A 15,402-nucleotide genomic window follows, 5' to 3' on the forward strand; every position below is an offset into this window, starting at 1 on the left:
GTTTACAACACACAAATGAAAAACAATAATTTGTGTTTTTATTCTTTTTAGTTTAAGTGGAGATATGTACATTAGCTGGTTCATTGAAGCTGACTGCTCTGTCTCTACCTGTCTGATGATTTACCTTTGATTACATTCATAAAGCTGCTTTAGACTATCAAAGACTGTTAAGAACAAGTACAAATACGAAAAAGTGATGACAAATAGTATAACATAAAGCTTGCATGTCGGCAAATACAGATATATCAGAAAAAGAAGTGCATTTTCATCTCTTTATTAAAGTAATCAAAGAAACTGTCAAAATATCTCTTTGGGCTCAGTAGGCGAAGCCATAAAATTTATATAAATAGAATTTCCAAAAATACAGTTAGTCGTTCATTTTTCCTTCACATTTTCCAAAGCTGTCCAGAGGTGTTAAGAGTTTTTGATGGTGTGGTGCAAAAAAACAACAACTATTAGCTGTTCATGACTTGTTGCAATACAATCTGACAAGAAAATTTCAGACATGTTTCTCAAACATGATTTCAAGACAAAATAAAAGCTGTGATCAGTTTTTGGCAAGGGGACTTGTATATATATCCTTCATTTATCCCGGTAAAAAGGGAAATTGACGTCAAAAATGTATTTTTAAGAAAGATGTGCCCAAGGGGGCAGCACAAATGGCAGAAAATGGTTATCTCAAGATATTTTAAGTGGCCAGAACAGACTGCTGTGATTATCAAATAGGTAGAATCAAGAAAGGTTCTTGCAAAACAGACCATGTCTTTACTTTATATATAACCTTTTCAGAAATCCTATTGACTGCAGTCTATTTAACCATATAAGCAAATATATTACACAGATAGAAAACAGTTTTTGGCACAAAATCAGACACACACACTCCTAGCATAGAGTGATTAAATTTACAGGTGGCACTTGAACGCATCACTGACTTGACTACACATGCACACCTCCTGCCACGTCAAATGTGACGTAGCAGGAGGTGTATTCCGGGAGGGAGGCGAATAGTGACCAGTGCGAGCGAATAGTCATCGATTGGCATTAATGATCTTACACCGGAGAGGAGTCTTTGTGAGAGGTAAGAGTTAAATATTTGATTTACTTCTATCTGCTGTGTGTGCAGCAACCTGAGCGGTTTCCCGCTCCTCAGTCGGGCGGATATTTGCTAACATGTGCCCGGCTGTAGCTTGACTGATGCGCAGACCGCGGCTAACTATCTTATACAGTGACTGAAAATGAGGTTCACTAACTCTATGCGCTTCTTAGCAACAGTCCGTGTTATTACATTGTGCTAACACTGGATTTATCTGTGCTCCGAGTCAACACAGCAGTCCCTGCTACCTCTTTACAGGCTCACCGTCACAGTCATGTTGGAGATGTGAAGTTTAAAAGTTTTATAAACACTTTAACTAAAAGCGATATATGAGTATTGTGTATTACAGCTGTAGATAATTCAGGTTGTGTGGCTGTGGTGTTAGTCGTCAGCATCCCATTGAAAAGCTCACTTACAGAGGAGATTTCTTTGGTGTAAACCCTCTTAGAAAACATCATAATATCGCGTTGTTACACAGCTATTATTGTACTGTTGTAATTATCAATCATAATAAGCAAACATAATGGGTATGAAAGAGTCAGTATTCACACTGTGGTATAAATGAAACTATCCTCGACCTTATCCTATAGTGTTGTGACGACTTCCTGGTAAAAGTGGGTGTGGATTTAAACAAATAGGATAAACATTCCAGCAGTGCTTGTTTTACCTACACTACAACTAGCACAGGGCTATTAAATACTCTTATCATGTTTCCACCTTCCATCAGAAGATCTTCAGTCACTTTAAGGACATTGGCTATGTCATCAATTATTTTTTTACTCCTAAAATTTGTTTTTATATACACATACAGTTTCTTGGGTGCTCAAAATGAGCTTTTAGTAGTGACTGTACTAAGAAATATGATTGGTCCACATGAAACTATAGGAAAGAGTCTATGTTACCTTATATAACAGATTTTTTCTGTAATTTTTTTTTACCCATTTTACTTAAAAAAATTATTTAAAGGTGAGTAAATTAAACCACACTGTTAAAAAAAGCTACAAGTATTTTTTAAAAGGTCCTTGCAGAAGGCCATATCTATATGTGGGAAAAACCCTGCAAATGTTTGGATATTGTAGTGCGACCTTTCTCTTATCATCTATTTTTTTATATTTACATAAAGGCCACCGGCTTATACAAAAACAACACAAGACCTGGGGCATGTTTTTCAGTTCTTTTTAAATAAAATAATCTTTTTTCCCACAGTTAATTAAAAGCACAGGTGATCATGGACCCAAACATCAGCACACTCAGGCAGAAACTGGCTGACGCCGGCCAGTCTCACCTCCTGCAGTTCTGGAACGAGCTGAGCCCTGAAGAGCAGGCCGAGTTGACCCAAGAATTGGAGGGTATGGACTTTCAGGAGATCAACGGATTCTTCAAGAATGCCATGCAGACATCTAACAGCAGCAAACAAGGGAAGATGGACTGCCGCATGGAGCCCGTGCCCAGGGAGGTGCTGGGAAGTGTGACGAGAGACAGGGAGAGCGTCAAAGACTGGGAGCTGACAGGTGAAGTATATTCTCACCTATTTACTGCTTTTGACCTTTAAACTGTACTTACTCGGTATACTGAGTGTTTTAAGGAAACATAAAGCATTAGAATTGGGAGTATTTTATTTTAATGAGAATATGTAAGCTATTATCACTTGTTAAACAAGATTCGCCTAGTTACCGCAAGCACGTTTAACACAATGAAATCTTGAGAGTGATGACCTGCAGGTAAGAGAGGAAAGCTTAACTGGTATCAGACTGGGAAGCTTAAGTGGATTAAAACATCACATGGGTAACCCAGCTGGATGAATAGTTGTTCTCATGGCAATATTTTTAAGTATCCACATCCAGATGTTAGCTCACAGAAAAACAGCCCATTAGATCAAAACTTTTGCAAAAGCTTATTACAAAGTTCCAGTCATGCTGCGTCAGAAGCTCCATGTTTATCCATTGTGCGTTTCTGGGCAAGGGTTGACATTTGAGTAAGTTGCTGGAATTATTCATTATGTTTTGCGCAATCCCTCATGCTTCATTCTTCCCGGGGCTGTATGACTATCTCGGTGGGCAGCAGAAACATCTGGTGTTGATTTGTACTTGACGTAACTGGAGTTCCCTCTTGACCCTCAATCATGAGCTCATTGTGATCTGTTGGGACAAAATCTGTGTTGCTGGGTGTGGGGCATGTGTCAAAGTTTATGGATTAACCCACTACATAAAACTTGCTTCCTGGCACCAACCAGTAGGAAGAGAGTTTCATATCGTGTCACGTTGCTGCAGTTTATGTAAGACAAACTGGAACCATTATAAACTATTGGTACATTGAACCATAGTAAAATCTTGAGTGGGGTTGTAAGATTTTAGCTCATATAATGTGTCACGTCCACAAGTACTCCAGAACCAGTCATAAAATGTTGCTAATCTGTTTGGATTAATGTTATCAGAACTGTTTTGTTAAGTTTATTATTATTCATCTACTAACCAGGCAATAAGAGGTCTGCAGAGATTAGATACTGTGCATTGTGTGCCATCATATCAGTGTACAACACTAAATGCATGGCCCTGTTTTAAATAAACTACAGGACACATTTCTGCTACTATTTATGACCGTTGTGCTGTGTTGCCCTTTAGGTCTTCAGTGCATCTCTAAGAATAAAGTGGCAGTCTTACTGCTGGCAGGAGGCCAAGGAACCAGGCTGGGGGTCTCGTACCCCAAAGGCATGTACGACATTGGGCTGCCGTCCCACAAAACCCTCTTTCAGATCCAGGCTGAGCGCATCTTGAAGCTGCAACAGCTGGTTGAGCAGTCGCACAAAACCAAGTGCTGTATCCCCTGGTGAGACACGAGGTTTCCATGACTAAGGCGTTTTAGTCGACTAAATCTACGGCTTGATTTGAGGAAAAATAAACAAGCTCGAGCAACCAAATAGGGCTATCCTATTTGTAAAGTGAACTTCAGCTGTCCCAATTATGTTAGCATGATGATTAACTGGGTCAAGTCACTGTGTGAATCAAAGGAAACTCAGTCAAGGAAGCTGTGTTGCCGGAAAAGCTTTAAGTCCCTGCAGGGGAGATCCAGCAGTTTATAGTTTTAAAATATGAATGATCGAGATAAAAAAGCAGGAAATAGAGTTGTGCGTGTCAGATTTAACGTAGTTGAAGGATATGTTAGAAACATCTTCATCAAGTTGTTACTTTTTATTGTCTGCTATAAACTTAAGTATTATACTGTTGGTTCAAGCTAACATCACCTTTGCTGTTAAGTTTTTGTAAGAGATGATGGAGATGTTTTCTGCAGCACTGCACAATTGTTAAATTGTTTAAAATGCATAAGTGCTGCGTTCTTTCCGTGTTGCCTTCAGGTACATCATGACGAGCGGCAGGACAATGAAATCCACAAAGGATTTTTTCTCCAAACATAACTACTTTGGTTTGGACAAGAACAGCGTGGTCTTCTTTCAGCAGGGCATGCTGCCGGCCATGGACTACAACTGCAAGATCATCCTGGAGAGCAAAGGAAAGCCCTCCATGGCTCCGGGTATGTCCACACATATACAGAAGTGTATGTATGCTTCATTCACAGTGTTGCTCAGTGTGTGAGAAATGTGTCTGTGTTTGTGTTCTAGACGGTAATGGGGGTCTTTACAGAGCTCTCGGGAACCAGGGTATCCTGGATGACATGGAGAGGAGGGGGATTGAGTCCATCCATGTTTATTGTGTTGATAACATTTTGGTCAAAGTGGCTGACCCTGCCTTTGTTGGTTTCTGTGTGCAGAAGGGAGCGGACTGTGGCGCTAAGGTTGGTCATACCACCTATTTTTTTCCTTTTTTCTTCTTCTTCTTTCAGCTGCCCGCTCTAGGGGTCGCCACAGCAGCTCATCTGCCTCCATCTTTGGTGAATTTCTTGTGGTAGCACCTTCCAAAGTTACTGACAAGGGCGGTAATTCCAAACTTTGGGTTCAACAAAGGTGTGGTGTGGTGCTGATGCCATCATTTGGGGAGTGACACTAATATTTTTTCTGTGGGAATGTGTGGAACTGGGTCTAGACTGGACATGAGTAGTACTTATCCCCTTGAAGCCGAGTAAGTCATATTTGATACACGAGTTTTTTTTAGTTTTTGAGACTTTACCCCCCCAAAACCAAAACAACTGACTTCTTTTTGCATTTATGTTAATCAGTACCCAAATCAGGCCACATAAAAAGGCACGACAAAACAAAAGATAAAGAACCGAGGAAGCAGTAAAGATATTTTATTCCCCTCCTAAAGTTGCCTGAACACTGATAAGTCACCTCGAAGCACTATAAAAGTAACACTGAATTGAATTCATAAATCTAAAGTTGACCTTTATCAGACCTTTTAGTATCAGTGATTGCACACACAAAGATTAAAAGTCATTAAATAGGAATGGCACATACAGATGAGTCATGCAAATACTAAAGCATGTATTTGAGTTAGGTAATATGTATGCCAATAGTCGAGTCATGTTTGTAGTGTTTTATCCAGTCTGAGCAGTTAGTCTCGTTCTTCTTGAGCAACCATTTATCATGTATGACAGTTTCATACATGATAAAAAAAATAAATGAAAGAAATCTGCCCACATGACCCTGTGGGCTTAAATTGTAAGAAACAAATGTGTAAAATTACCGAAAAGGTTTTGGTAGCTCATTGTGTAGACTCTTCTTTTTTATGAAACAAAAGTTTCTGTTAATTCACAGAAACCTCTTTTTTTATACAGTGGACCTGCTGTAAAAGACAGAAACCTATATAGTACAAAGTGAAACAGAGGAAATTTGCTGTCACTTAATCATGTGTTACCCTGTGAGCAGGCACTGAGGAGGTCTTCATCAGCAGGAAAAACTGAGGGCTCGTGAAAATATGATCCCAAGTCCAAACTTTATGCCCTTCTTCACAGCTGCCCAGGGGTCTAATTGGAGTCTTAGCCAGGCCGATTCTGGCCCTTGGACCTTATGTTTGAAAACCCTGTTCTAGAAGGTCCGAAGGGTGACAAGTGTGGGATGTCATATATCGAAAGGTGGGGTCAGTTTAACTTGGCAGGTTCCAGATAGCTGCACCTTCCACAACTTACCACTGGGTGGAGTTGTAATCCACTTCTGCAATCTTCTTTTGCACTACACTTAGCTTTCTAGGAAATTTAGGAATGAGCCCAGAATCTTCTTTTGCCTACTATTATGGTCTTAGTTGATAGTGTGATGTGAAGATGCCACTTTTCCCACATATTTTGGAGCCTTCTTGTCCTGTGAAGTGTTAGTGATAACCACTGTTCCACTGTTCCACTGTGCCACAAGTTTAAGTAATTAATTAGTAATGTGATTTACTATAAAAGGATAATCCCAAAGAAGCTTAATGTTGCAGAACTAAAGACATAAAGGAGTTCTGATTTATAAAATAATATTTTCACGTATAGACTCGCAAAAGAATTTGAGCAGAATCTAGTTTGTGGTGATGTGAAAATTCAGTACTCACTGGCCAAGATCTGCTGCTGAGGAGGCTATGTTCGAGATAAAAAGTTTTACATTTATTCTTCACCATTATTCATTCTGTGAAGATCCTGCTGACCTTGGTGCAGAGATAGTTAGAGGGACATTTTTCTAAAATAACACCTACTGACGAGCTAAGCGATAAGAGTCCAGTACACCAGAAAGAGTGTAACCATCAGGAGACCTCTGTTTTTAGCTTTAACAGTAAAATATGACTGATATATGTGTGACTAAGCTTTGCTGGCAGATCTTACTAATTAATTTCTAAACAAACCACATACTACTTCAAATACATCAAAGTATGAAGTCAAGATTTCACTTTTTTAACTGTTTTTGCACAAATTACGTGCTTCAGTGTGTGTTGGATAGCTGAAAAGTGCCTGAAGGATCCTGCTACTTTTTGATTTCCTCTAAGAAGTAGAAGCACTATGTATATTTTCCAGCTAACATAGAGCAGAGTGAACTAATTATTGTAATAAGATCACCCAGACCCTGCTTCTGTTTGAAATTATGAGATGTGGGGTGGAGCAGCGATGGAAGAATCAGATCAGAGCGGGGTACCACCCTCTCATCGTAAATTACTAAGCTCCGCTAACAGCTCATGTGGCTTCACCAACCCCCCCTGCCAAACCCCTACCAGTTTACCATCCCCCCCTCAGGACCCTGTCATTAGTAACCGACAGATAGGAAGGGGGGAAGGATTTTTCATTCAGTGCAGACTCGTAACTTACTGGTTGTAAAATGGAGTGCACCGATTGCTTCATAGCACTTTTATTTACTATTTTATTTCAGTTTTAGACTATTTCTGACTTTAAATAATTTACAGATAATTTGACTCATAAAGAGACAACAGTGAAAATATTTTGTAGTTTTTATATGGAAAACTAAATTTAGCACAATTAAAGTGTACCGATCTGGGGATTTTATTGTATAAATAGTTAAAGTAGAGAGTTATTAGCATTTTACAGTTGCTTATTTTTATTCTTTGACTTAACTAGAGTAGCTTTGCATGATTCATGTTAAAATAATCCTTTTTTAATATCATAACTTTTTTTGATACAGTTGATCGGTTCATCCTCTGTCTGAAACAAGCTTTTTTAGTTCCCTTCCTCCTCGCTTTAAACCAAAAATGTATGATTGGCTGTCTCTTGTGGACAAAATATTTGAACAGAACAATTGTGTGTGTCTGACCATATTATGTTTGGGATATCTGCTTTTATCAATATGATACAGAACCAAGAGTAGAAAAAATTGACTGAAGCTGAGCATTCAGAGCAGTCTGAAGCCTGAGCTTTGGAGTTACAGCAATTACTTGGACATGTGCTGAACTTTTGATTTGAATCTTTGCTTATTTTTGATGTGAGCATCCAGCAGTAACAGTTACATATGTGACAGTAAAAGGAAAAGCACAGTCCACTTTAAGTTGACTTTGTAGTAATCTGAGGTTTTTAGTAAGGTCATTTTGTGACATTGTTTCCCAGGTGGTGGAGAAAACAAACCCCACAGAAGCAGTAGGCGTTGTCTGCAAGGTGGATGGTCGTTACCAGGTGGTGGAGTACAGCGAGATCACCCTAGCAACTGCTGAGAAGCGGAGCGCCGATGGTCGTCTGATGTTCAACGCAGCAAACGTGGCCAATCATTTCTTCAACTTCTCCTTCCTCAGAGACATAGTGCAGTAAGGCAAAGCTATAAACACAGTTATCATTACGTTTCAGATTCTTTCAGCTTTACATCATCGTAATGAGACATTTTTTCCCCGTTTTCACATTAGGAAATACGAGCCCCAGCTGCAGCACCACGTGGCCCAGAAGAAGATCCCATATGTGGATGCTCAGGGTCAACTAATCAAACCAGAGAAACCAAACGGCATCAAAATGGAAAAGTTTGTCTTTGACATTTTCCAGTTTGCCAAGTGAGTGACGGTGCATTTTTTTCATATATGGCATAGAAAATATGAATGTGCGTGTGCATGCCAGTACCAGTTAGCTAAATCTTGCCTCATACTAACCCCACCTCCTTTTGAGAGGTGACCAGTTTGCATATATTTGGGGCACTGGTTCTACTGGTCCTTGATTTTTTTCTTCCGTGCAAGGACTGTCTTTTTTTTTCCAGCCCTAATTTCTGCCCTCCAGTCGTGCCATTTCTGCAAGGTCTGGTCCAGCAGACTAAGCTTGCCAAATTCTCCACAGGGGGATGGAAGTTTATGAGCGGTTCCACATCCTTTAGTGTTACATGACATCAGCTCTGAGTCACGTCACTACTAATAGAACTTTATATTTAATGAAAGTATTCCTGTAACAGTTAACTGATGGAAAATCAAGGACACCATATCAAGCTTACTTCAAAGTTTTTGAAGATGTATTTTTAAAGTAAAGAAAAATCTATTTTTGATGCTGCTGAAGACATGGATTTGACCCAAGTCTTCAGTTTTTAATGTGGCCTGCTCTGTTGTCTTATGACCTGTCTTAGAGCCATTTGATCCATAAAAATAAACAAAACTTAACTGATTTCAGTCCTCTGCAGAAGCATTTTTATGTGTTCCTCTGGTCTATCTTTAGTGTGGCTGCTATTTTTATATCGCTCCATGGAAGTCACGCACAATCTGAAAGCACAGTGAAACCACTCCAAGCATAGAAAGAAAAATGACATTTTTGTTTTTATTTGTTGCGGTTTAATTTCCTGTTGAGTAACTAATTAACCTGCTAATTTTTCAATCCCTGGGAGCTGCTCGGTTGTGATGCAAGTCTTCGGTTTGCCTGTGTGCTGATGGGATGCTCTGTGTTTGTAACAGGACGTTTGTTGTGTATGAGGTGCTCCGAGAGGACGAGTTCTCCCCGCTGAAGAACGCAGACACTCAGGACGGAAAGGACACACCCACCACAGCCCGACACGCTCTGATGTCCCTCCACCACCGCTGGGTGCTCAACGCTGGGGGACATTTCATTGACGAGAACGGCAGACGTGTACCCGCCATACCCAGGTGACTACAGCATGTCATGTCACTTTACAAAAAACATACATAATAATGAGATCTTTGTGGTTATTCCCATCTCTTCGACACTTTCCACACGGTGGACAAACTGTATGCACTGACCTTTTTGTTTGTGTACAGACTGTATGCGCTGGACTTTTTGTTTGTTTTGTAGACATCGTATTCTTTTAGCTTCACACTCTCACTCCCCCTTCTCTCATGCTTGGTCTTGCTCCTGTGTGTCCCGTGCAATGTTTCCAGAGACGGAGCAGCAGGCAGTGTCACAGATGATGGCAAGAGAAAGTAATTATCCCTCTGCAGTACTGAGTGCATGGTGATGGGGTTTTGGCTTTCTTACCCTCTCGCTCAGACGTGTTAACACCGTGTAATATTACTTCTGATCCTTGACATCCCTTTCCTTCATTTCCACTGAGAGGAAAAGAGTCTGTAGAGGCCCTGCCAGTCGGCGGCCTTCTTTCAGTCTTTTTACGGTCAGTCGGGATGCAGGAAATGACATCGAGGATCAGTGAAGTCACCTGAAAACATGGTCTTCTTCCGCACCTTGGTTAAATGATCTACTATCATGTCAACCTGTGATATATTGCATGCTGGGTAAAGGGAGACAGTTACTAGACTGCAGATGAGCACACACCTGTTGGTTTCTGTACCAAATAGTTATGTGGTCAGCTTCATCGCTTGCTATTTTGCCTTTAAGTTTAAATCCACCCGCTTGTTTTTCCAGACAGAATTAAACGAGCATGTGCTTCACAAACTCTTTCGGCACCACGAATGTTTCCAACACTCTTAAAGGGCGTGCTTCTTTCTCAGTCATTCAGCTTTTCCATCAGGCAGCTGCTCAGCAAAACACCTGAAACACCTGATGTCTGATTAGTGATTTTTTCTCTCTGTAATCATCATCTAGAAATTAACACGTTGAGTGACGGCAGTCTCGCACAACGTTCCTTTCATTCGTCTGTTTTCTTCTAGCGGACTTCTATCACAAGTCAAAGGACTAATCACTTGTTGCGATGAAGCGCTGATTCTCTTTGTCCTCTAATCACAAGCCGCAGTAGAAGAACAGCTGTGTCAAGGAGTCCTAGCAGCTGTCTTTTCAGCTACAATTGCTTCTCTTCTTCCACGAGACCGTCACTCATTCGCTTTCTGTTTTTCTCCTGTGATCCTCTCTGAATTTGTCTTTCCACCGCAGCCTGAAGGATGGAACGGACCTGCCGATCAAATGCGAGATCTCCCCACTGGTGTCGTACGGGGGAGAGGTAAGAACACGTTGTACTAAATAAAACTCCAGATGTTATTCTTATCCATGAATACTCAGTAAAATACTAACATTGTCCTGATGGTGTCTGTACTTCAAGGGTCTTGAGGAGCTGGTGAAGGGAAAAGAGTTTCAACCAACTCTGACGATCGATAAGGAGGGAGTCCACCAGCTGGTGAAGAATGGGGTGTAATGACTGAACGGGAGAATGCGGGGAAGGAAACGGCCCAACTTCCCTTTATCTCTCATTGTATGGGAAGAGAAACTGTGATGTCATCGCTGTGCAATAACAAATATCACACACATGTGTTCAAGAAAGAAGCTGTCCTGTCCAAAATGAATGAATGAACAACATGAAGTTTACTTTTTAGCACCAGGCTTTCCTTTGCTTTGTAACTCGTTTTGCTTTTCTTCTTCTTCTTCTTCTTTTTTTTCCTTGAAGACTTGAACACAGCAAGAATTGAAGTATGAAAATCCTGTCATACTGACAGGTTGAAGCTGTCTGCAGGTGCATCTATTTATTTTGCTTATGAGACTTATTTTTATATGTACTGATAGATTATCTATTGGTGGAAATGGCCATCTACTTGTTTTACCTGGTGATTTTTTATGCAACAGCTGATTCAGACGAAATGATCACACAGATGTTTCCTACAATCAGATACGGTACATGGTCAGGATGTGGGGGGTATTTATAATAATTGCTTCTTCTCTGCTTGTAATCAGTGAAGACTGGATGTTATTCAGCTTTAAGAGACGCTATGGCTCATCTTTATTAAATACATTTTCCTACTTGGAAAGCAATGTCTTTGTGTCTGTTTAATTATTCAAATGGTGTTAACATGTTTTTTTGTCATATCTTTGCTCGCCGGTGTCTGCGAGGTGTGTTTTTTGCATTATAGCTCTTTGGTGTTGTGAATCACCATTTCCAGCAGATGGTTTATGTTCAAGATGGCTCCGAGGACGCAACGCTGCTGCAGCTATTCAGGGCATTTTTCTTTGTGGCTCCTTTCTGACTCACTTTCTTTCTCTCCCGCTCCATAACGGCGCTGTTAAGACTAAAGAAGGTCTCTTATAACGTCTATGGAAAGACAGCCTGACCTGTAGCTAAGCTGAAAAACTCTTTAATGGCATTTTAATCAGTACATTAATTCTTTAACATATTTCATACACTTTACCTGTTCTACTGAGAGTCCATATTCAGCAGATAACAGATATGTGACGTTGTTACTGGGCACAACATGCTCATGATGCTAGTATTTACAAGTCTTCAAAGTTTGCTCAAAAAAATCACATTTTAACTATGAATATTAGTATTCACAGTCAAACTTAGTAGTTTTAAAAAATCATGAATGAACCATTAATGGCTATTAAAATGAAACAAAAATAAATAATACTTAAAAAATTATTTATTTAATATTTATATTTAAAACGGATAAAAAGATGCAAGGCAGAGCTGGAGGTGAGGAGCCGAAGATTTGTTCCTTGTTCCGACACATCTGAATTAAATGAATGGCTTGTTACAAAGCCTTTGCCAAACTTCATGGCATGCTGAAGAGGTAACCCAACCATCTGATTCAGCTGTGTTGGAGTAGGGATGCATCTAAAAGCTGCTGGATAGTAGCTCTCGAGGACTGGAGTGGACACCCCTGATGTAAAGCTTTCATTAGGAGTGACCAGGATGGACAAGATTAGAAGTAGAGGGACAGCTCAGGTTGAGCGGTTTGGAGGCAAGACTGAGATGGTTTGGACATGTGCAGAGGACGGATAGTGGATATACTGAACAAAGGATGTTGAAGTTGGAGCTGCCTGGCAAATGGAAGACAGAGTGTGTTCATGATGTAATGAAGGAGGAGATGCAGAGTGTTGGTGTGGCAGGAGAGTGTTAGTGATAGTGTGAAATGGGGGCAGATGATCTTCTGTGGGGACCCCTAAAGGAAGTAGCTGAAAGAAGAAAAAGAAGTGACTTAAACAGAACGTTTTAGGGTTAACTTGTCGAAGGCCTATTTGCTGGCATATCAGACTGTAAAAGTCATGAGCCAAAGACCAAAGCCTCCTTTATCCTCTAATAACTGACTCCAATACTTACAATAATTTACAAAAGAATTTAATGTTCTCTTCCTAATGACTTAAAATAAGAGACTGAGTACATAAACTCATGAGTGAGGTGTTTAATGAGGGCTGTTTTCCAACGCACCATCTGATATCCCCATGTTGGTGTTGTTCCTGGATCATCAAAGCTAATGTTTGTCCAGGTTTAACACTGCAACGATATCCTAACTATAGCCCCGTAACCCTAACCAAGATCACATGTTAGCCCTCAACCCAAACCCCTCCTTTTCTTGGATGTTTTCCTGAGTGGACATGGGCAACGTTTTTTTTCCACATCGCAAAACTATGACACCATAACACTGTGATTGGTCACTTGTGATACTGAACCAAGGTCAAAATGAATTATGATGATTCAGAAACAACACTAACACAGGGATATCAGATACACCTTTACACAACTGGAAATCTCTTTGTAACTACAGTCGTTGCCCCAACAGGCCATCGGAAAGAACTGGAAAGCTTTAAGAGACTTGACAAATGCCTAAACAGAATATTAAACTGGGGAATACAGAGTAGGACAGTGGGAGCTGTGGTAAAACACTTGCAAAAGCAGCAGAAAAAACATCTCCAAGCAAGTAAAAAGTAAAATCCTAGGGTTCCAATAAATTTCCACTGGCCATTGGTGTCACTTCCCTGCAGGTCAATATGGCTTCCTCATCAGCAAAGCAAGCAGCTTTGCATGTAACTAAGTAAGAAAAGCTCTTAGTCACCATGTCTAACAGATGAAAACTTCATTGTTTTTATAGAGATCAGGTCATAGAGTTCAGACCACATCAGCAGCAAAACACACAGAGTACAACGTAATAAGAAGTAGACCTCTCTCTGACACCTGACTCACACTTTTCATGGATCTGGTTCGACTATTGAGGTTGTGACAAACTGCTGCGTTAGTGCCACTGAGTTCAATAAAAGAGTAGCTTCTTTTGCAGTTTTTAAACCTAAATAAGCTTGTTTTTAAGGTTAGTGATGAAACAATAAGTTATATGAATTTGACATAAAGCAAGTGACAGCAACACCACCGCAAATACTACCTTCAGTTATGGCTGCTTCTATGCTTCGTCCTGTAGCTGTCAAAAGAAAGGTTCCTTTCAGGAGGAAGAAAGCTTTTTGATTGAGCTTTGGATTTTTTGTGTGTGTCTTTAATTGAAACCTTATGTGTGGCATGTGGAATTCTGGGACGTTGGCAAACTCCCAGGAATCCACAGAATGTGATTTTTTTCCTCCCTCCCTCCCTCTCTCGCTCTCTCTCTCTCTTACTCTGTTTCTCTTCTCTCCCTCTTCCCCCCCCCCCCCCCCCCCCCCTATTTGCAGGGGTGTCTTACATCAGCCCAGTGAGTCCTGGTGAAGGCAACTGACGGACAGAGAGTGAGCGAGCAACAGAGAGCAAGGTTTGGAGGGTTACATCCAGCCGCCTGCGTCTCACTGGAATAATCTAAAACCATCAGTGAACAAATGGTTTGAAATGAAAATAAAACCTTCTTAGAAGTAAGTCACTCATTTCTTTTACTTTAAAAAAACAACAACTTTTTATTCTCTATGTTAGGACTGTTAAGACTGATCAGCTTTCTTGGCTCTCTCCTTGAATTATTTCCTCTTGGGAGGCCCGTTTGCACACGCGATCCAGACTTCTGTGTACTTTTGTGACTGAAGCAGCTTCTGTTTGCATGGCAGACGAGAAGAGTGGACAGCAGAACAGAGCGATGCGGTGCCGCATTCAGACTCCTGTCTGCTCTGCAGTGGATGCAGCTGTTTTCAACAGAAGCTATTACTTACCGTTTGGCTTTGCTGCGGTTGACTTCAAATGTGATTGAGGCCAATTCCTTCTTTTCACTCCTAAAAATCTTTTTATTTCTAATGGAAATTAAAATTGAAGGAAAGAATATAATGCAAACTTCTCTTTGCAGGCTAAGATCTTCCGATGTGGAGTATTTTTTATTCTCTATGTGCTTACTGTAACTTTAAGACAACACACATGTCTACTGTTGACTGGCTTAAATATAATTCTGGAGTTTGTTGCGGTATTGACTTCATCATACAAACCCCTCTCTTCTGTGCGGAATGACTGTGCGTATTATTTTTACGGGCATAGCTAATGAAAAAATGATGTGACTTCTTTTCTACTGCCGTGCATCAAACTCACACATATTTTGTGTGTGTTTTTGTGGCCTGGAAGTTTTGGAAAACTAAAACAACTGACTCATTTCATGCTGCTTAGATCCTCTCTGTGGTCACCTGGTGAAATGTTGAAATTTGAAGTTGCAGCTTTCTAAAAAAAAACACGCCTTTGTGTCACTGAGGTGATATGTGTACTTCAGTGTAGGTGTTACATCGGTGGTATGTAGGTATCATCCTGCGGTATGTGGGTAATAGATGTTCACACAGAGGTCGCTTTTGTGCTTTGCTGAAGAGCGCAGGATATGGACTATGAGCTCAGAGCTTTGACATTTGAACCACGGTGCCCA

At 40.5% G+C, this 15,402-nt stretch overlaps 2 protein-coding genes across 4 annotated transcripts in view; both read left to right on the top strand.

Moving 5' to 3' along the window:
- Positions 1-1,006: 1,006 nt before the first annotated feature.
- On the top strand, positions 1,007-11,510 carry uap1 (UDP-N-acetylglucosamine pyrophosphorylase 1). Of its 2 annotated transcripts, XM_085347506.1 has the most exons (10): positions 1,007-1,078; positions 2,300-2,604; positions 3,715-3,919; positions 4,446-4,621; positions 4,710-4,882; positions 8,066-8,259; positions 8,356-8,496; positions 9,376-9,564; positions 10,763-10,829; positions 10,929-11,510. In XM_085347506.1, the coding sequence occupies exons 2-10, from the start codon at positions 2,322-2,324 to the stop codon at positions 11,019-11,021; spliced, it is 1,521 nt and encodes a 506-aa protein (XP_085203632.1). In that variant the 5' UTR covers positions 1,007-1,078; positions 2,300-2,321; the 3' UTR covers positions 11,022-11,510. The 2 variants fall into 2 exon arrangements, with proteins under 2 accessions (XP_085203632.1, XP_085203633.1); XM_085347507.1 differs by lacking the exon at positions 1,007-1,078 and having other exon boundaries at positions 2,110-2,604.
- Positions 11,511-14,307: 2,797 nt separating this feature from the next.
- Positions 14,308-15,402, top strand: part of ddr2a (discoidin domain receptor tyrosine kinase 2a) — a 31,419-nt gene continuing 30,324 nt past the window's right edge. For both annotated transcript variants that reach the window (XM_085348948.1, XM_085348947.1), the window contains exon 1: positions 14,308-14,425. The gene's annotated coding sequence lies outside the window, so the exon portion shown is untranslated. The remainder of the gene's footprint in view (positions 14,426-15,402) is intronic.

This window comes from Diplotaxodon limnothrissa, linkage group LG23, assembly GCF_057381915.1.
Source record: "Diplotaxodon limnothrissa isolate DT_005_m linkage group LG23, D_limnothrissa_male_GT1.1, whole genome shotgun sequence".
In the NCBI taxonomy this organism is placed as follows: domain Eukaryota; kingdom Metazoa; phylum Chordata; class Actinopteri; order Cichliformes; family Cichlidae; genus Diplotaxodon; species Diplotaxodon limnothrissa.

Bases quoted from the DNA above. Each gene is read 5' to 3' on its own strand.
- uap1 (XM_085347506.1), top strand. From the start codon at position 2,322: ATGGACCCAAACATCAGCACACTCAGGCAGAAACTGGCTGACGCCGGC. The intron at 3,920-4,445 runs GTGAGACACGAG...TGTTGCCTTCAG, and splicing joins ACCAAGTGCTGTATCCCCTG to GTACATCATGACGAGCGGCA. The intron at 8,260-8,355 runs GTAAGGCAAAGC...TTTTCACATTAG, and splicing joins TTCCTCAGAGACATAGTGCA to GAAATACGAGCCCCAGCTGC.